This window comes from Tachypleus tridentatus, chromosome 3 (assembly GCF_004210375.1).
Source record: "Tachypleus tridentatus isolate NWPU-2018 chromosome 3, ASM421037v1, whole genome shotgun sequence".
Taxonomy (NCBI): domain Eukaryota; kingdom Metazoa; phylum Arthropoda; class Merostomata; order Xiphosura; family Limulidae; genus Tachypleus; species Tachypleus tridentatus.
Window position 1 is genome coordinate 23,308,589 of NC_134827.1, and position 22,350 is coordinate 23,330,938.

Genomic DNA, 22,350 nt, shown 5'->3' on the forward strand with positions numbered 1-22,350 from the left:
CTTTAAGCCATAATTATTTTAGTCTTCAAATTGTGGTTAACACGATTCAAGTCAAATCTTTCATTTCTTGAATCTGTGTGCTCAATCACAATGAAATTATTATTTTAAAACCAAACCATATGAAAATATTGTAACCAAAACTCAGGTGACTCAGTAATAAACTGAATATCTTTTAACACTAAATTACTGAGTGTGATCCCTCTGCGATGGATACAGCTCAGACAATCCATTTGAAAATTTTCGTTTAACGTTAACACGAACTCAGCATCTTGTTTCTGGTTGCCTTCTAGTAGCACCCTCTATCGTTTTATTTCGGAAAGAGTAACATAATAATTTTAGATTAGTGAAAACCGAATAAATAAAATACTACAAAATTAATATACACGCGTACGGAAATGGATGATTATTAAAATTGCTGTAATGTTCACACAGAAAAGAATTACCTTTGTGACATTCTCTGTACCATTTTTGATGATTTAACAAAGTAACATGTAGATTGTTAACACAAGTCGTGAACAATCATTTTTACAACCAAAAAAAACAAACGAAATAATTTATATTTAAAATAAATAAAAAATAATTTAATATTTAATTATAAATAAGATTATGTGCATCAGTTACCTTATTATTATCAAATTGAACATTTTTACACTATATGCAGCGGTAGAAATACGAATGGTTAATGAGCTCTAAAACTAATCAAACTGAATAAAGATTATTTAAAAACAAATGCCAGGGAATGACATTTCTAAAACAGTTAAATTAAACTGAAGATTCCGATATATATAATGGGCCACCAAGAACTTGAAACCTGAATACAGAGCTGTCAGAATTTCCAAGAGTCCCAGTAGCCATGATAATGCACCACAAAAGACTCCCTCACTCTATTATGATAAGTATTTAAGTGAAGTCCACGTTTTGTTCCTTGCCAAGTTTTAGAAAAATTCTTCAATGTAATAATCGTGGAAAATGTTTAAGAAAGTTCTAAGCTCTACAAACAGAGGTAATGATATACAGAATCGTTTCCTTATTGTTTCTTACAGGTTTTCTTACAATGTTTATAAGGCATTGTTTTAATTTCTAAAAATCGTTTATTAATTATTCACTCTAATCATCTAATGTAATTTAATCATTAAAATTAGCTTATAGGTGACATTTTAGACTATTTAGTTTGATTTGCTTCAAACTGCCAAAAAGTTTCCCTGATAGAACTGTATTATCACAGCTTCTCATTAACTTTAATAATAATAATTTTATTGAATTTCAAAAATCTCATATAAATACAAATACAGTAAGAAAACATTCTTTTTGTTTTGTTTAATAAGAAAATACCTTTTCTGCCTTTGATATAACATTGATATTCTTAAATTCAAAACATTAAGGAAATTACAATGAATATTCTTTAACTGATGTTATATATGATATTCAAAAAGAAATTTCCTAAAATATTGCATATAAAATTATATGTCTAACAATTTTATCTTTATATGATTTATTATTACATGAGTACTTATAATACTGTTTAAAAAATCATATAACTTATGTGATGCTAATGACTTGTCAAAGACATTCCTGTAGCGTAAATATCGCAATGTTCCTTTCTCATCCGAACTTTGATTAACTATGTTTTACAGTTGGGGCTAAACTGTAAACAGAGTTTGTGGTATTTGCGTTACTATGATAATATTACTTTTGTTAATAACGAGATATTCATAAATTTCATAAAATTTTAAAGAGACCAAAAGGATTTTATTAGCTCGTCAAAGATATCTCTTTCAGCTACAAGTTATGATCCGTCCTTACTCCTCGTGTATCATCGAATTTTTTCTTGTTTCTTCTGTATGCAATTAATCACAGAGCTTTACAATAAGCTATATGTGCTCTACTTACCACTGGTATCGAAACCCATTTTCTAGCGTTGTAAGTTTGCGGACATATCGCTTTGCCATTGGGAGCATCTTTTCTTAAACTTAGTTAAATTTTCTGCCTCCACCTTTGCAGGCAGATCATTCCAAAGCCAACCATTCTGTTCTAAAAGCAGTACGGTCTAAACAGCAGACAATTCCTACGCTGCCAAAATGTGAACTTATAATCCATTGTCCTGTTGGTTATACTGCTAAACACAAATAACCAATTAGCAATAACTCTTAATAATCTTAAACATCTCAATCAAATCCCTTCTTGTCCTTCTCGTCTCCAGATAAAACACGTTTAGAGATTTTACTCTCTTCACATTGGATAATCCTACCATCCTAGGTATAATCCTAGTGGCTCTTTTTTGAGTCTCCTTCAATAATTGAATGCTCTTCTCGAAAAAAGAAGCCAAAACTGTACACACTACTCTAAATGAGGCCTTATAAGCGATCTATATAGTGAAACAATAATATATCTTGTCTTGTATTCACAATACAAGGGATACTACCCCAAATCCTATTAGCCCTAATTTGAACTACAACATACTGCTTAAGTGATTTTTTTCTATTACAGCATCAAGATCAACCATAATATTTATTGTACTCCTACTTACACTGTAACAATAATTTGAATTGTGAAAACCTACATACATTATCTTGAATTTTGAACAATTAAATATTATATTCCCACTATTGACCAAATACATCAAATAACCTAAATTTCCCTGTATGTCTGCAGCATCTTTGATACACTTAGCCATTCCAAAAATCTTAATGTCATCTGCAAACTTCAAAATTTTGTTAGTCATTCCAAGGTCAATATCGTTAATATAAATCACAGAGAGAGCCGAAGGATCCAACATTTATATCAAATTAGATTTTTAATTGGCGAAACTAAAATTAAAGTCACATTCCGCAAATGATATTAAAAAGATGGCATTTCAAGAGAAAATAAAATACTGTGCACTATAGCAGGTTTCATGAAGCTACAAGTAACAATTAAATAGCTATTCATTTGTGTGAAGCTTTGTGTGAAATTAACATCAATTTAAATGTTACTCGTAATTTGAGAACATAGATCTTTTTCAGTATTTGTTTATTTTATAATATATGCCCTATTGCTCCTGCTTTCTAAACAGTAAATCTACAAACTTGTAACGACCAAAACAAAACGCCACTATAGCCAGGTTCGTATAAAAACAATTTGTTAAACTGTAACAGCAAAAAAAGTGCAAAACAATAGTTTCAAGTAATTGGAATACAAGTTTTATTATCACAAAACAAGAATAATAATAACAAAAACAATAATAATCAGTAAATCTCTGCCTAGACATGATACAAATGTTAATAAATAATATAACATAAATATTAATGTTATTTATTTGAATAAACAAAGGAATTAGGAATAAGAACCAGGAGAAGAAAAATAATTTCTAAAACCAAAATACAATATTCGAAAATTAACATCTCAAGATCAATAGCAATATCGAGCAAAAATCAATAATAATTTGTTATACCTATATCTTAAGAACTAATTCGATGAAGACCAAGAAAGTTTTTCTTTATTTAGTGCCTAGATCACGAAATAACATCTCATGTCACTACTAATTTACATAATCTTTCACAAAGTTTATATTTGTACGTCACTGCTAAAGGAAGTTTATTTCTGTTTCACATAACACACCAGAACACAGTTTTTCTTATATGGTATGTCAAAGTCGTTGCGAGGACGATACTGAATATTTTGATGAGTAAAGAAAGCAGATTCCCTTTATTGATTTTGCCTCTAACCACACTCTAACCAGGCAGTTAAAAATAGAGATCCATAAACAAATATAACTTTCAAAACTTAAGTCCTTTCAAAGGTAAGGTTTAATAACACACTCATTCCTTTCAAGTGGAAAATAAGTGGGATAACTACAGCACTACTGGCAATAATATACACTTTTTAAGGATTATATTACAATTAACATCCAGCTCGAAAATTTACATCTGGCTGTATTTGAACAAGTCTATTTCATATAACTTCGGGGTGCCTCTTTACATTGTATTCCCATCTAATTTCATAATTTTAATTAAAAGTACAATTTGGATGGGAATATAATGCAAAGAGGCCCCCTAAAGTTATATGAAATAGACTTGTTCAAATACAGCCAGATGTAAATTTTCGAGCTTGTTGTTAATTATAATATAAATTTTAAAAAGCTTCTACTAAATGCACACATGTATTTTTTGGCCTTTATTAAAAGTAAAACCCATCTGTCATTTACTCATCCAACTCATTAAATGATTCTTATTCTTTTTGTGAAGTAGTTGGATCCTCTGCACAGTTAGCAACAACACCAAATACCTATACATTATTAGCAAATTTAAATAATGTGTTGGTCCTTTCCTTCATGTATGTGACTGGTGTAAGTAAAAAAAAACAGCTAAGGTCCTAAGACTTAGTTTTGAGGTACTCTATTTGTTATATAAATACAGCATGACTGAGCTCCATTTATAAGAACCTTCTTTTTTTTCTATACAATTAGCTAACTGTAGATATATTTTTGAAGCCTTTATGTTACATCTTGCCAAAGGCTTTTTTGAAAATCTAGATACATCAAATCTACATCCTTACTCTCATTTACATAAGCAATAACCTTTTCAAAAAATGTCAAAAGATTTACAAGGAAATATTTTACAGTAGCTATTTTGATTATCCAATAAGGTTTTAAACTATGTATGTATGTTTAATAACTTTGCAAAGCATTTTTATTAGACTTTCCAAAACTTTTCCAACAGCTAGTTAACACTAACAGGCCATTAATTATTGGGTAATAATATAGTTTAACTAGTAATTATGGGCTTCAATACTCTTTTATCATAATTATTTCATAAAATTAGTTTAAAGCAACAAAACTGTCATAATAATTTATCATAAACAGTAATTTGAAGGCATAAATATGGGCATTTAAGCACTTTCACAATATCTTGGCAAAAGCCACATTCTGGTATGTTTACTCGTTAAAATAAACTGGGTCTATATGGCCACTGAACCGTGTCCTGGTGTATATAAACGTAATCAAATTAAACATGCTCTAACTAGAAGATCAGCTAGTGCTTTAATATAAATTAAAAGTCGTAGTTGAACAAATTATACACAAAATAACAAATAAACAGTAAGCACAACCACAATACATTAAAAGTATAATTCGCTATATCACAACTTATGACACTAGAAACCGCGCTTCGATACAATTGGGTTCCCCGCTAGTACAGCGGTAAGACTACGAATTTACAATGCTAAAATCAGAGGTTCGATTCCCCTCGGTGGACTCAGCAGATAGCCCGATGTGGCTTTGCTATATGAAAACACACATACACTCGATACAATTGGTTGGCACAGTACAGATAGCCCATTGTGTGGCTTTGTACTTAACTGCAAGCAAACGATTATTGCTGCTACCATTTCTTTACCGATAGTAACTATGGTAGTTCATCACATTTTTTTTTTAATTTCTGTTGTGCATATTAGTGTATATAAGACATATTTATACTAGAAATAAAAACCTTATAACACCAAAATGTTTTTAATTAATTAAACACTCAATGTTTCGCTCTACAGCTTCTTTAATTCATTTCATTTGTATAGACTAACAGGTTCAAATTTGTATTACAATTTTAGTTTATATTTCCAATTAGATTTACTCATTCTTACTTCGTTCGAATGTTTCATGTCTTTTTCTGTTTTGTAATGTCATAAAAATATGTTATATATACTTGTCATTAAATATACGTTGGTAACAGAGGGCGCTGAAAAAATCGATAGAAGTGGATGATAGTTATTGATAAAGATGCTGCGGTAGAGATTGATTAGATTAAATTTTGGTACTTAATACCTAAAACTCATATTGGAGGCTTTGAAAAACAGTCCCAAAACTGAGAAGGTGAGCTTATAATTAACATATATAATGTAGTCTTAGAGGTATATAGATGTAAATAGAGATTTCTTAACTTAACTGAAGTTATTCCTTTTATGTAGAGTCAAACTGCGTATCAACTTTAAAGTCAAAGTCAAAACATTAATTAAAATGCAAAAGTTAAATATTAAGTTATCTAGCCTTAATGCAAATATAGTTTACTAATTACTTTTATACTTCTTATTACTATTATATTTAGTTTCCTAGTTAAGTAAGTACTGAAATAATGTTATATTGTGAGGCGGTATTGCGATTACTAATATTAGTAATAGTATTACTTCATATGTTTTATTATTATATTGATATTTCACATATTATAGTCTTTATATTTTTACGTTCCCTCTTTTGTTTAGTTGAGATGCCTCTTGAATTTATTTATACGTGATGCCAGGTCACATTCTGTGAGTGTTAGAATTAATTTGAAACAAAATGAATGACTCTGAGTAACACTGAGGTCTTTCACACTTTAATTTTAACTATAGCCTGTAGGTGTGTTAATGTGTTAGTTGTCACATGTAAAATAGTAGATCATATGTTTTGGCAATAAGTGAGTGACCCATATCATTCTGTTTAATTGCATTATCATCACTTCATTTAGTGCTAACAAGTAAAATAAAAGAAAATTAAATACTAAGTTAAACATTTCAGGATCTGTAATTATAAGTTAGGTATCACAAATTACAATTAATCAAAGAATTTGAAAGTGTGGTATTATTATTCAGATCTTTATGCCATTATGGTAATTTATAATGTCAGGAATTTTCCAAACTTATAGAAGTTATATTGTTAACTTAAAAGTTTAAAGTTTAGTTGTGTTTGATTAATTTTAGGTCAGACACTTTTGAATTGTATATTCTGTTTAACTTGTTAGCATTCTAATAAATATTATGTTGTTTTAAGAAGCCTTCTATTAATGTTTCAGTTATTTATTATGTAGAAAAGAGATACATTTCAATGTTGGTAAATAAGTTTGTCTTACTCCTAGACTAAACTAGGCTTATTTATAATATGTCACTAACCCTTGTCCTATATGACACTGCTGTGTACCAAATTCTTTCCTACTCTTTCTAAATCTAAAGATACTAGAATGAAAGTGAACTAAGCTACTAACATGGCCAACATATCAAAAGGAAGAGAATAAAAGATAACTTACTACATTAGCACTGTTGGATTTTTGTTATTCTTTTAGAACACTACATGTTTAGTCTTTTTATAATCAAAGGGCAAGATGGGGGTCTAGCTGCAGAAAAGAAGCAGAAAAATTGGAAATTGCTGATGGTGATAATTCCATAAGCCTTACCATTAGCATTTGATCATATAATTCTTTAGAAATTATCACTGTTATGAATTCTACTTAGAATTTTTATTACACAATACTTGGTAGAACTTTTATTGTTCATTTACATAATATTAAACAAACCTAGTTTAACAATAAGACAAAATACCTTAACCAGTAAGTGAATATTTAGATAGATACTTATACCATAATGAACTGCTTACAATTTATCAGCTTTACAAGTGTGATTACTATGTGCATCAATATGATTGTTGTTTTTTCTCTGTCAACTTATTAAACACATAAGAGGTATTGATTTTCCACTATCCATTTAAGGCTACTTTAGTTGTTTGATCCAGTACTTAACATACTTGGAGATAGTTAACTTCATATGCTGTAGTTATCATAATTATCTCACTGCCTCCCATTGGACATTTACATTGGATATCATAAATGTGAGATTACTTTATAGGTAATTTACTAACTCTCTGAGAATATGCTACATAGTGTTGCTTAGTCAGTAAAATAATAAAATGGTAAATTTGAAGTATTTTGTTAGACTCAAAGTAAAATTGTGTCTTACAGATGTGTGTTAGAGTAAAATTTTGTTTTCTAATTTTGAAGTATAGAAGAAGGGAAAAGGATGGCAGTGTGTTTTTTTATATTTCATAAAGTACCCAAGAAACTATGCTGAAAATAAGCTGTTAAAAATAACAAACTGATGTTCAGATGTGTTGTAGTATTAATGTGTAGACTTGATTACTTAGTGCAGTACTTAAAATTGTACCTAATCAGCTTTCCCCTTATACATATAGTAGTCATATTCATATATGTCAGTAGTCATATTTTATCTTTTCATGGTCAGGTCATATTTTTCAATACCTTTCATATCATTACTTTATAAATCTAATTTGTAACTAAGTTTTCAAAAAAAATTAAACTGTGGTGAAATTATCGTAATATTTTATAAAAACATTGAAATGTACAGTTATTTTTTCCTCCTGTGTTTGTTTTTAGATAACAAATATACAAATGTTTTTGCTTTCTTCACAAATTACATTTTCTCCTATTAATTTCTGCTAAGAGATTTTTGTAATGTTGTTTAAAAATTATAGTAATTCTTACTTCTAATTGTTTATATTTGTTAAATAAATTGTACTTGTAGTTCTTTTATAGCTATTTAATAACATTTCATGCTAATAACTGAAATGACAGCTCTTGTGTATATAAAATATAAATAAAAAACAAATTTCAGGTTCAGTTAATGACAGAAAATAGGCTTGGATATTTGGTAATATTAAGTTGATAAGGAGTAATCTAAAAGTATAATGAAATGTTTATACAGAACATTTCTCTGTCTTCTTCATGCAGACCTGTGTTCTGTCAAAGCACATGCTCCCCCCCAAAATAAAACTCTTATCTTTATAAATCACTGTTAGCTAAATTATTATTACTTCAGCATAATGTGCTTCAATAACCAAATATCAGTAATAGTGTGGTATAACTAAATCTATCAAAAAATGTGTACATTATCATAATTTCAACATAATTATCCTTAAATTTAATGTTTCCCCAAAAATCTTGATGAAAGTTAATTGAATATATATGCAGGTTGGTATTAGTTTAAGTTCTCAACTATTATGTAAACCAGCTCTTGTTGGATGGAAGTTGTGTAAATTCTTGATTAATAAAAGGTTATCTTTGGACATGAAAAATTGTTTCCTCTATGCATGATTAAAAAAAAACAAACAGAATGCCCTTAAAAACAGCAAAATACAAAATGTGAAACTGTAAAGTTTGCATGTATTACCTCATGGACCCAACAAACCTTCATGCCAAATTTGGTGAAAGTCTATCAACAACTGCAATGTGGTGGTAAAAATATCCCACAAAAATGTGTATATCCACACCCTACGAAGTATTTATTTAGACATACAACAGACAGTACTAGTATATAGATAGCACCAGTGTATTAGATCCACATGAGATGTATTCATGACATCATACCTGCACCCTGAGAATGGAGAAAAATAAAGTTCTCTGTGATGAGAAGTGGAAGCAAAATAAGAAAAACATGACCCCTACATGGGATAAAAATTATGTGAAATAGTGGGTTGTATATCACATAATAAAAAAGGTTTTCCAGTATCATGGAAGCAAGAGTTTTATTATAGTATGACATCAGAGTATTGGAAATTGGTTAATATTACTCCTCATTCCTAGGAAGATTGTAAAATGTGTCCAGTAATCATAGGCCTAATAATGATCACACGGGATCACCTACAAAAAGTGTAATTTATGAGTTTTGGATCATTTGGTGAGTTGGAAAACTGAAAGTTTGATAAAAGATGCATTGAAAAGTCATTTAACATGGTTAAACATTTTGTTGTATTTTGAATGTGGTTTCAATAGAGGAAAATATTGCCTTACTAATCTTCTGAGATTTTTTGAAAAAGTTATTGCTTAAGGGTGTGGATTTGATGTATCCACGTTTTCAAAAAGTATTTAACAAGATGCCACATAAAAAAAAAAAAAAAAAAAAAAAACTGTAAATGTCTGGAATGGGTTGACTTGTTTGATAGGAAAGTGGTTGGATGAAAGAAATCAAAGAAGTGTTATAAATGGAGCTCAGTGACACTGGACTAATATCACGAAAGGAATATCATAGGGCTCAGCAGATAACATAATATGGCATTGTGCTAAAACAAACAATCGGACTAAAAGTGTATTAAAAAAATTACTTATATTGGCTGGTAATTTTAATGTCTTGGCTGTTGCTGGTTGTCATAAGGGTGTGTTTTGTTTTGTTGTTTGTTCTTTTTACCAAAGAATTTAGATCATTTGGTGATTTACGTTAAGTAGTTAGCACACAGGATCACCTACAAAAAGTGTAATTTATGAGTTTTGGATCATTTGGTGAGTTGGACAAATAAATTGCAGATGGCTGTTAATTGTAGTAAATATAGGTTATCATATTCAATTATAATTTTGATAGGAATAATGTTAACAGTGACATGAAAGAAAAGGAACTTAATATTCCAGTTCTGTTTCTTAAGCTCTCCAAGGAATGTGCTATTGCTAGTTGTAGGGCAAATATGATTTTAGGTTGTATCTACAGGAATAATTAATAGAAGTTTAGAAAGGTTATAATTTCTTTGCATATGCTGCTCTGCTGGTTACCTGACATTTGAATTATTGTATTCATTTTGTGTTTCTTACATTAGAGAGGACATTGATTTGTTGAGTGGGGTTCAGAGGAAGGCTACTTGGATCATACTTTGGGTGGAAAGGTTGTCACATAAGAACAGATTAAGATATTTGAAATTGTTTTCTTTTTTTATAAAAAGTATAAAGATCTGATTGAAGTGTTTAAAATTCATAATATAATTTTTAATGTTGTGCATTATGTTCTTTCATACTTGATGGTTAGAACAGCAGGAATAAAGGCATAGGTCAATGTTTAGGTCACATTTGGAGTATTGTGTTCAGAGGAAGGCTACTAGAATCATTTCTTGGATGGCAGCAATTTCGTAAGGAAATGCTGAAGTCTCTCAGATTGCTTTCTCTTGAAAAGAGAAAAGTTAGAGGAGATGTGAATGAGATATTTAAGATTGTATAAGGAATTGATGGTATTGATGTATTGTATGTTTTTCATATTTAATGCGAAGAATAGTAGAACTAGGGAATATAAATATAAATTTTCCACAGTACTGTCATCTTCAGTTAAGACAGTTTTATTTTTCTAACAAAGTGGTTGCTTTTTGGAATGGGTAGTCATCATATATGAGAGAAGTAGTAAGTTTAAGAGAAGGCTTAATAAATATTTGAGTGACAAAGGATGGATTTGAATATTTTTTAATAGTTTAGTTGAGAGTACAGCATAACTGTGCTTTTAGATCCATTGTTATCCTTGTAGGTTATATTAAAGTCTTGTTTTAATCAGTTTAGTCATGTTTTTCCATTTTCTTTTAAACAGTTTATACATGAATAATATGTCTTGAACATCATGTACAATAAATGATCTTTTCAAAGTTCATTCACAGTGAGAAGTAAACCATTTTGATTTCAACTAAACAGTAATTTAAATTTTTATTTGTATCTAACAAGCTGCTAGAAGTGCAGGTGCAATGTTGCAATCTGTACTGTATGTTGGGAAGTAAAACAGATCTATGTTCATTCTAATATATGTAAATAAATCTATAAGAAACAACTGTTTTAGTACACTATGTAAGTTTTTTTCCACTTTTAACCCATGGGGCTTTTATAGATGCTTCCTGAATAACCTAGGGCAATATCTTTGTTTTCTCATAGTTCTCGCAGTGTGATCTTTATCCAAATCTTACTCCTAGAGAAATAATTTGGAACCATGGATTATTCATTGGCTTTTTCTTTTCTTGTATTTCACATTTATTGCAAAGTCTACTTGACTTTAAGGGGTCATTTTCACTAGCATGAAAAACATAAGTTGAAGGGGGGATGGAAGCTCATGTTCACTTTTAAAAACATTTTCAAAGGGATGCCACTATTTGCCAGTAAATAACTTGGAAAAGTATTGATTGGTAGTTACTCAGGTAAATTTTATTGATTTTTACCCTTCTGTTCCATTTTTCGTTGCCATATTTATAAGGACTAAGATGATGTGTCTTTAAAAAAATAAAATAAAACTTGCAAGTTTATGTACATGCTTTTAGAGGGTTTTGTGGAATCATGAAAGCATATATTTTGTACACTCGTAGAAATTTTAAACAAAAACTTGCGTGAGTAATCCAATTATGATATATCAAGTTAATATTGACTTGTAGATTGTATATTTTCAGATTACAGTCTTACATGCATCTTTCTTGATTGCCTCATGGTTCTGAACCTATGGTGTGTGTGCCAATTGGCAGAAGTTACATTTGAGGTTATTGTCTCTAGTATAAGGTTTTGTTCATGCAAAGAGAAAGAAGTACAGGTGACTTCAAAGTAAACTTGAAATAATTTGAATATCCAGATACTGCAGGACTGCAAATAGTTTAGTAGGTGTTACTAAATCTGAAGCACAATATACTATTTATACAACACCGAGTATTTAAGTATACTACAACAGTTGTAATCTGTTCATGTAATAACATCAGGAAAATAGATAATTTTATGATGTGAAAACTTGTCAGCAATACTATGTGTTACTTGTAATTTACACCATGAAACCCAGTTTTAATCTGCTGTAATTAAACACAAATGGGTAAAAGAAAACCACTACAAATTGGATAACATTAAGTAACAATTAAAACAAAGAAAATAATGGAACAAATGCCTGCCTTAATGTAGTCTGCTACAATAGTATTATTGCCTCTTTCTGAATGTCTTTTCCCTGTCTGTGAATATATCAATTTCTTTTTAATAGTTCATGTGCAAATTAATATTGATATTAAGATTAAAAATACTTTTCCTTATCTCAAATCTCATTTTCTTTGTGTAATTTCTAAATTCTCCTAAATAGGTTTCAAATGTTGTTTTTTTAGTAAAAGTTTATATTTTCTTTACCCTATCTTAAAATGGGGTTGGTCAATTTGACCAATCTTGTAACCATTAAAAACTGAAATAAATAAGTTACAATTCTTTTTCTTTCTAGAATGACTTTAAATTGTAACATGAAACTACATGTTTATTTTAAGTAGCTTTAAGCTTGTAACAATATACATCTATTTATAATTAAATGTTATTGTTTTATTGCCCCTTGAGTAATGTCTAACTACTATCTGCATCATTATAAGTGGTAAATCACTCAGGGTACATGCAGCTCATGTTACAATAAATTACATTACCAATGCACTGCTCATGTGCATACCTCATGAAGCATTATTATATTATTTAGTGTATCTAATGGAATATTATCCAACATAAAAAGCTCCCTATTTTTACCTTTGAATTACTTTTACAATAAATAGTCTCTTCTTGCTGTTGATTGTCAAGGACATGTAAGCCTACTACTTTATATTAATGGTAGCAATGTACTAAATTTTTATTTAAGTAATGCACAGAAGAACACAGACTAAAATCATGTCCAAAATTAGAAAATTTCTCCTAACTCTTAGGAGCCATTACAAATTCATCCAAGCTAGTTGTTAACTTTCTCACTGGAACATTGCTTGTACCCTGAGTGAAATTGACTATCTGTTCAGAACACAATGTGATACAATGTTACTTGATAGGTGAAAACCTTGACTTTCTGTCAGTTATAGATAATATATAATTAAACATAATGGAGAACTATTAACAAATTATGAAAGAGATGTGACAGGAGGCATGTGATTTTCTGTTCAGTAGCTTTGTAATCAAACATAATTGGGGTCTATAAAAATTATGGTTTGTCTGAGCAATGAAAACATTATAGAGAATAATTTACATTTAATTTTGTACTTTTTCAAGGGGTGATGGATAAAATGGAGAAGACAAAATGCCTAAAGAAAATGTCGCGTCTCTTTAGGTGAAATTCAGGATTTTTTTTAAATATTGCCTTGTAGACTTAGAACTGAAACTTGTATACTCTTAAAATATGGATTGTTAGCTAAGATTTTATGAAATATTAATTAGTATAACATAAACAAAAAGTATTTTAATAAAAGTTTAAATGCAAGACACTAAAATTTTTTCATGTGTAGTAAAGAATACCCAAGATGAAAGGGTTAATGCATTAAGTGAAATATGCTCAACCATAATTTACTGTAGAAAATTTTCCTTATAAACCTTGGAATTAAAACCAAAACTAATTCAATAATTGGTTATGAAAAAATATGGTAAATTAGCAGCCCTTTTGCATTATTTCTCTTCTTTCTTATGATCAAAGTTTCACTAAGAATCTCTAATTTTTTTGTTAATTCATCTTATATAACTCATTTCCTGCTTCTAATGAAGTTAACATAAGCTTCCCCATAGCTTTCTGTATGCTGCAATTGTGTCTGTGTATGTAGATAAACAATTGATTCCGAACACCACCTGGAATGCATCTTAGTTTATACTTCACATATACCTTTTTTTTTTTTGGTCAAGTGTCATTGTGTAGCTTGTCTTATGCATTTGCTAAATGTGCACAGCTTTTTGTATTGCATGAATGTATGCCACACAAGGAATTTTATAAAATTATATTTTACATTTTTTGAAGTATTTGAAAATATCATGAAATGCATCACTGCTTTAGTACAGATGTATATCAGCAATGTTGCTACATGTATGTGTGTTTACAGTTGGCAGGTTTTATAAAATTCATGTGCTACCCATTCCTTTCACATAAAATGAGCTATATTTTTTATGAAGTTCTCTAGGATTTTGCTTCCTTTTTTTACAATTGCTTCTTACTCTAATTGTTATTGAATTTTACGCTGAAAGATTCTGACCTTGTACTTTGTTAAAATAATAAAGCAACTTCATTTTTTTCTTTTATTTCTATGTTGTCTTAAAATGTCTTGTCATTAATTTGGTATCTGGAAAAAGTGATTAGATATTTTTTAACAACTTTTCACAAAATGATCATTTTTGCTTAGTCTTCAAGATACTTTTAGGTCTGATCCACATACTGTATTGTTTCTTAACAAATACTTTTTCAAATCTTAAACACTCAGTTGTTTGACATTTGTTGATATTACAGAAATATCCTTTTGGTTTTGTTTTCCAAACTTGGTAGTTAGAAGGGGTCATGGAATTTTTTCTCTCATGATTTTTTCTTTTCCACAGATACTTGTTTGTGGTTAGACCTTGAAAGACTTTCAGGCTTTATCCATGTGTTATATCATTTTTTATGTAGCACTGTTTGTTTTCTAAGTGAAACTCAAATGCTGTTTAGAGCTTGCTGATATACTGACAAATTGAAGGCTACAAATATTGTTCTTTATCTAAATGCTAAAAGTAATTTGTTATTTGTTATATTTTTTTTTTGTGGGGTTATGATAAATTAAAGAAAGGATGCCGAGAGGAGAAATATCACATTTCTCAGTCTAGAGAAAATTCAGGATCTATTTCAGTATTGCCTTTATAAAATTTAAAACTTATATTCTGTTAAAGTATTGGCTACAAGTTTTTGCCATGCTAATTGGTATGACATGAATGAGCAAAATAGTAGTTTAAGTTTTGAATGTAACTCACTAAAAATCATGTAAATTGGACTGTAAAGGATGCCCATGGTGAGAGAGGGAAAAGTGACTAGACATTTTTTTCTTCAAAAACAGGCCACACTCCAGAGAGCGATAAAGTATCGCAAAAAAAAAAATTAATTTGAAAAATTATTTGTGGCAATCTTGTTCAGTTGAAAAATCAAGTCACTTCTTTCTCTGGTTGTTGCATGTTTTTGTAACAGCTGAAGTGCCTGATCTTTCTTTCACTTTAACAGTTTTATTTTATATACCAGGAACTGCTTTGTTCATGAAATGCCATGTACATTACAATTAAATATTAAGGTTTGAAACTGAATAAAAATGTCAGAATGAAAACCTACCATTTGCCTCTTTTTCATTAGTGAACGTCAATATTGTCTCCTCTTGTTACAATTGCATTTTAATGTTTTTTCTTTAGTACTAGGTGCTGTTGAAACAAAATGAAATACAGTAATCAAAATATTAAAACTATCATTTAACTGAGCAGATAAGTCACTAGTTAGATGTGGGTACTATCTTAACATTTAACATCTTGCTAAAATAATTCTGCATTATTTTTATTGCCTGAGGTATTGTTTTTTGGACTGAAGTAGTAGAGAAAACATGAAATTATCCAACCATTATATTAAAGCAAAATGTTTATGAAACTACTTGTGTTCATTGGATTAGGCATGGTGACTGAACAGTTTAAAATTGAAACCTTAACATGAAAATCTCCACCAATAATATGGGTGTGTTTACTCAAGCTAGTTAATTTTAAGAGTATAACCTGGATGTGTGTCAAACGGTTATTGAAAGAGTTTTGTGCTTTAATTCAGTAGCTTACACATACAGCTTACTTGTTAAGTATCAAACGGTATGATGAACATTAGTAGAAAAATTGTACTGGTTGGTAAGTGGTATTTATAAAGCAGTTTGTAAATTACATTAAAGATCAAACCCATAGTTTTTTTTAACAGATTGTACAGTTTTACCAGGTTTTTATCATATAAGCCAGTTGAATGTTTATCAATTTGTGCTAGACAATTCCAGTTATCTGCATTTGACCAATATTAGTTGATAGTAAATGTTTCATAAATGATTCATTCATCACTTCTTTGTCATAAAATTATTAATTGAAAGCTTGCTTTTTGTGCATTAAAACATCAAATAACCTACTTACAAACAACAAACATTAGTTAAGGATATTTAGTGGGTAATGGTTTTCTGATCTGCAGTATTGTGACATAAGTAAAAATATTGGATGGTGTAAGAAAGTTCTTTCCTTTTTCACATACCCAGCTTTATTTGTGGAAAGTAAGGTTCATACCATAATAATACCACATTATATATTTCCTTCCTGCTTGTAAAACTTGATGTTGCAAGAAAAGTCCAGAGTGACAGTATCAATGTAAGTTCATATATCTATTTGGTTTTCAATGTAATTCTAAAAAATAAAATTTTAAGTATATCAAACTATTATCTGTTATCTATGTTGTTTGTTTTTTATGAGAGACTCGAACATATTTTCAACATGAGTTTTTATCTTGGTTAAGAATGCTTGAGTACTGTTTAAAATAAAGTATAGAAGTGTTCAAAATTATAAAACTTATTGTCTAAACCAAATGAAAATTTTACTATATAGTAAAATTATTCCAGACAGTTTATCTGCAGGTGCTTTACTTTTGTAATTATAATTTACAATTTCAAAAATAAATGTATTTAAAGTAGGGTGTTCTCAGAACTAGAAATTTTGTAATCTTCTGGCACTTAGATAACAAAAAATGTGGATTTTTAATTTTTTATAATGATTTAAAGGTTATTTTCTTGAAGTTTTACACACATGAATTATGTGAATGGATCTGCTTTTATATTTTTTGCTCCAGATTATCCATAAATGCAACTATTTCTGTATGTGTGCTGTTGAAATATGAATTTATCTGTAAATTAATTTTAGTTTGATCTTTAACAGTTTTTGTCCTGATACTTGTACATACAATAAACTATAATGTTAACAATGTTCACAAGTTTCTTTATACTTCTATGGCTGCCTTTACAACAGTTTAGTTATGCTATAATAAATTTGAAGTTATAACCCATAAATGTGTCGGAAATCTATTTTGCCTCACGTTCCAAGACTGGAAGAATAGCATGTTGAAAGAAAATGGTCTGCCAGTGTTGTTTGTCTTTGTGCTTGTATGGTCATGTGTCATTCATTTTGAGATAACATGTTTGTTATCTCAAAACAGGTGTTGAGAAAAGAACTGTGATCCTAGTTCACTTATCTTGGCTTACAGTGTTTGTGTAGAATTCCACTTCAGTTTGGTTTGGAAAACTACTTTTATCCTGTTTTTCAGATTTTCTTACTGAATTCCAGTTTTCTAGACCATTACTAAAATCTAATATGAGATACTCATAAAGCATTTAAATATTAAATATAATATTTCTTTCCATCTGTACTTACTCTTATAAGCTCTTCAGATCTAAGTAAAACATCCATACTCCTTGGACTAGTACTAGTGTTTTCAAGATTTTTTTGCATAAAATGCTTCAAGCAGAAAATCATAATGTTACTGGCATATGAAATGTTGTCTAAAACATTTAAAATTATCTCTTTCAAAAGTTTCAATTGAATATTTTCATAATCATTCATCCACTTGGATGTGATTTTCATTTTAGGTAAAATCTTTACATCCAAAAGACATTTCTATAAAACAAGACATTTGTAGATGTCTGCAGTATCTTATTGCTACATGGCTAAAAAGAAAAGTAATATAGAGTATAGGATATAGAACTAAGTTTTCAATTTTTTCTTGTATGTATAAAGTACGTTTTTACGTGTTCTTCTGTTTGCACTAATAAAGATTACAGGTATGTAGAGCTAATAAATTAACTCAGTTTTTAAATAACTTGAGGTTGTTGTCCCAGTTTGCAAAAATAAATTGACCATAATTAGTGATTAAAATTATTACAGCTATTGAAGTCTTACTTGAGAATAATCAATTAGTTAAATGTGATTGAATGAGAATAATTAGTTAGTTGAATATAATTAATGAGCCATATCATTAATGGATTATAAGATTACACTAACTGCCTAGCTCCTCATGTATTTTCAAGGTGCATGCAAATTCATATCTGAAAATTTGTTTTATTTCTCGTATACTTTTAAGTAAAATCCATGTGTCTTGAACATAATTTCTTTTTCTTTGTAGCACATGAATTCACTATTCTTTTAATGGGGGCGTGCTACTCCTGAAAAGTAAGCACTGAAAGTTACTATTATCCTAGTCTGCCAATGGAGTCCATAAAAAGTGGGATCCCCCCGAGATCTATAAGACCTTCTCCTTACGGCCGAAATGTTCCTGAATCTTTTGGATTTGGTCCAAACAAGCGACCCCTTTCAGGAAGTAAGCTTCCCCAGTCAACAAGGTCAAACAGTGCTTTAGAAAGGAATGAGGGCAGCATTGAAAATCTTCCTCTTTCATCTAATACCTCAAAAAATAGACCTTCTAAACTCCAAGCTCTCGGATCTAGTTCAGTTAGGTGTGTAGGACGAAACAACATATCTCCAACATCAGCTTCTACTGGAATCCATCAACGTTTCAAAGAATGTAATAAATCATCCCCAACGGATGTTAATGTTTTAGAGCCAAATTTAGATGCTATTAATTCTAATTTAATTAAATGTAATATGAAACATTCACTTGTCACAAATGATAATAATAACTTGGAATGTATGTTAACTCGTAATTCTAAACTTAACACCCAAAATAAGGATAGAGAACAAGTATCAGAAAACTCTGAACAATTAACAATCAAATCAGTTTCAGATAAAATATCTAGTAACTCTAATACCCAATGCAATTTTTATAAAGTGGAAGATAACTTGAATACCAGTATTGATAAGGAAATTGAAATGAAAAACTTAATTAAAAAGTCTGGACTACCTTCACGTATATCCCATAAGCCTTCCAAGTTACCATCTTTTATCAGTGGTTTAAGAGAACCTCTAGATCAACAGGATGAAGAAAGATTGCCTGTCCCTTCAGAGCAATTACAGACTAAAATACCAAGCCATTCTACTGCAAAAAAAGAAAAGCATAATGATGGTTCCTATGTTGTAAGTGATTCAGATGAAAGGCTGAATCGATTTGGTGATTATAAAACAGAGAGAAACCAAAGATTTTCTTCCTTATCACATAGTCAACTTGTAGACAGAGATTTTGAAGTTGGAAGTGCTTTCAGTGAATGTGAAAGACTAGAAGGTTCTAATGCTTTCAAAGATGGTGAATGCTTTAGTTCCTTTGAAGGCTCTTCAATTTCAAGAAGAAATAAAGAACCATCAGTATCTTCAAACAGAGTAAAACTTCGAGACTCAAGTGAAGACATACAAAACAGTTACAGTGTTTCTTCTCGTATTCCCAGCAGTTTCAGGCAGAATAAAAATCAAGGAAATACCTTCACCTTCAAGCATGAAAGAAGAGAAGAAGAATTACAGCAATTAAATAAAACAAACAGAAATGAACTTTCTCAATCTTATGGATCAGTTCGAGGTATCTTAACTCATAGCAAAATACCATCTATGAAAAACAGTGATGAAACATCTAAAGCAGCCTGGAAGAAAGTCTATGACACCAAAATTCAGAATGCTAAAAGGTTGCAGATATCCAATGGGTATTCAAACATTCCAAAGACAAGATATACCATTCCTAAGTTGGATAAAGGAATTTCAAAAAAAATTCAGGTCAAACATTTTACAGTTGCATCAGAAGGTAAAGATTCTGACACACAACTTGCACAAGTTTCCAGGACCATAAAATGCTCAAGCCCATTTCATGCTTCTGTAAGTGAAGATGGTCAGATGATTACAAGTAACCAACTGTCACAAGAAACCACTGATAGCACTTTTGAAGATCATGGTTGTTTCAGTCCAACCTGTGATTCAGACAACAGAGATTTTCTTATTGATGATGAAATTGAAGACCAGCCAGGGCTAATGGCCTTTGAGAATGAGAAGGATTTTTCCGGTGGAATGACATCTTTACAGCAGTCAGTTACGGAACTGACCGAGCTTCAGGCAGCTAATCAGAGCAGATATAGAGGCAGCAATACATTTTACTTTGGAGACAGCCTGAAGTCCTGTTCAGATATAGGTTCTTCATGTTCTAGTCTAGCTTCTGATGATCTAATACTTGTTGAGGAGGGAGATGAAAAGCTTATTAGTGAGTCAACAGTTATACGGTAAGTGCTTAAAATATGTTACACCTAAAAGAAAAAAAAAAGACTTGGTATAGAGTGGTTATTTATTGTATATTTTAAAGAACTGTTTGTATGCTATTTTTTCATACACGATATTTTTTAAAAATTAAATGATATCCAGGGATCACTGGAACATAAAATGTTATCTTATGGATGACCATACACATAAACTTATTTATATCCTGGCTCCATAGTTGTTTAACTGTAGAGTTTAACACACACAGACAGACAGACAGATTTTACTGAATTACCCTGAAGATAAGTTAAAACGTGTAAAAACGGCAGGTTTTGGTTGAGAAATTTTTTATGCGGAGGAGCGAACAATGTTTTTACATATATATTTCTCAACAAGTGGGTTTTCTCATCATCACTGATTAAGTTAAAACACAGTTTAGGATTGTTAAGTGAATAATGACAACAAAGGGAAAAAAGGTAAACACAAATAAGCAATTTTTTATTAAAATGCTACATTTAGCATTCAAAACTGTTTCTTTGTGGTTTTAACTCTTAAACAGGCATTTCAAACATGTCCACACACAAGACAGCATGAATAATAATAAAAAAACAGAATTTTCAAGTCTAACAAGGACCTAAGAACAGTATTCTACAACCAGTAAATTGTCTGTATTGAATAGCTATTCTAAATAATATATCAAAAGGAGAAAGCCCCAGCTTATAACTTGTACAACTATTTGCATCACCCCTTGAGATGGGCTTTCCCTGTGTCATTGTATGGACACAGTCATAGGTACAAACTGGTAGAAGCTTCTTTAAGATAATTATGACTATTTATATTGCATAAGCCTATGACATAATCCCCATAGTGCTATATAGCCATATATCAGTAGGAGGGTGTGACACAACCCCATGTGCAATAAACCTTATGCACGCTAGTACATGATCATGAGCTCATATTTCCTTTGCATTACCTGTGTTCTGATTTTTTTTTTTTTTTTTTTTTCCTATTCTATCTTGGTTTCTCTGTTCTTGGGATCTCCTTGGTCTGTAGGTTTTCCTTTTAGATGTTTACCTCTTACCTTGTTAAAACATGAATAGCTCTGTTAGCTACCTGTCGTCACAACTCCTGTAGGGCTTCTCCTTGTCCTGTTTTTCATCTCGTTACTTCTACATGCTGTTCCTCCTCTTGCTGAATGGGTCATTGAGACACCTAGTAGTAATTTTTCCTTGGAGCTAATTCTTGACCCTAGAACCTCTAGTGCCCATCTTTAACCCTGTTCACACCAATAGTTCCAACTCACCAGCAACCCTTGGGTTCTTTCTTCATGTCCCTGGCTTTCTTACTCTTTCTTTTTCTTCTCATCTTTCCTCAATATCTTTCACAAGATATAATTTTATTATTTGTTTGGGTTTTTATAGAGAGTGAGCTCAGGGATTTTCCTTACATCTTCATTCTCTGGAGATTTTGATATCAAAGCCTCTTCATTGTCATTCTATTTTCACACAAGACATCTTATTCTTGGGAACTCTGGCTTTTTTATACTTATATGCCACTTCAATGCACTGTAGAAAATGTGTGGTACATGTTCCAAAATCCATTATCTGCTCTTGTACCTGTCCATCTTTCCTTCCTTATCTATTGTGGTAGATCAGTCACTCCAACATGGCTCAGGAATACTCCACCAAACTTTCTATTTAACACCAACACATTTCTTTGTTTTTGATGGAGTTGTTCTCAACATAGTTACTATCTCCAGGATCTGGCTTCCAGAAGAGTATTTTCTGATAATCAGCATTTTTGGGATATCTGTAGCTCTTTGTGATTGCCAAAATCATTGGTTGCATTTGTTGGTCATTTCATGATGATCTATTCT

At 30.4% G+C, this 22,350-nt stretch overlaps 1 protein-coding gene across 2 annotated transcripts in view; it reads left to right on the plus strand.

Moving 5' to 3' along the window:
• The first annotated feature begins 5,703 nt into the window (after positions 1–5,703).
• The window catches only part of LOC143246531 (uncharacterized), a 43,950-nt gene continuing 27,303 nt past the window's right edge, over positions 5,704–22,350 (plus strand). For both annotated transcript variants that reach the window (XM_076493393.1, XM_076493394.1), the window contains exons 1-2: positions 5,704–5,842; positions 18,472–20,500. In XM_076493393.1, the coding sequence (XP_076349508.1) occupies positions 18,555–20,500 (1,946 nt within the window). In that variant the 5' untranslated portion in view covers positions 5,704–5,842; positions 18,472–18,554. The remainder of the gene's footprint in view (positions 5,843–18,471; positions 20,501–22,350) is intronic.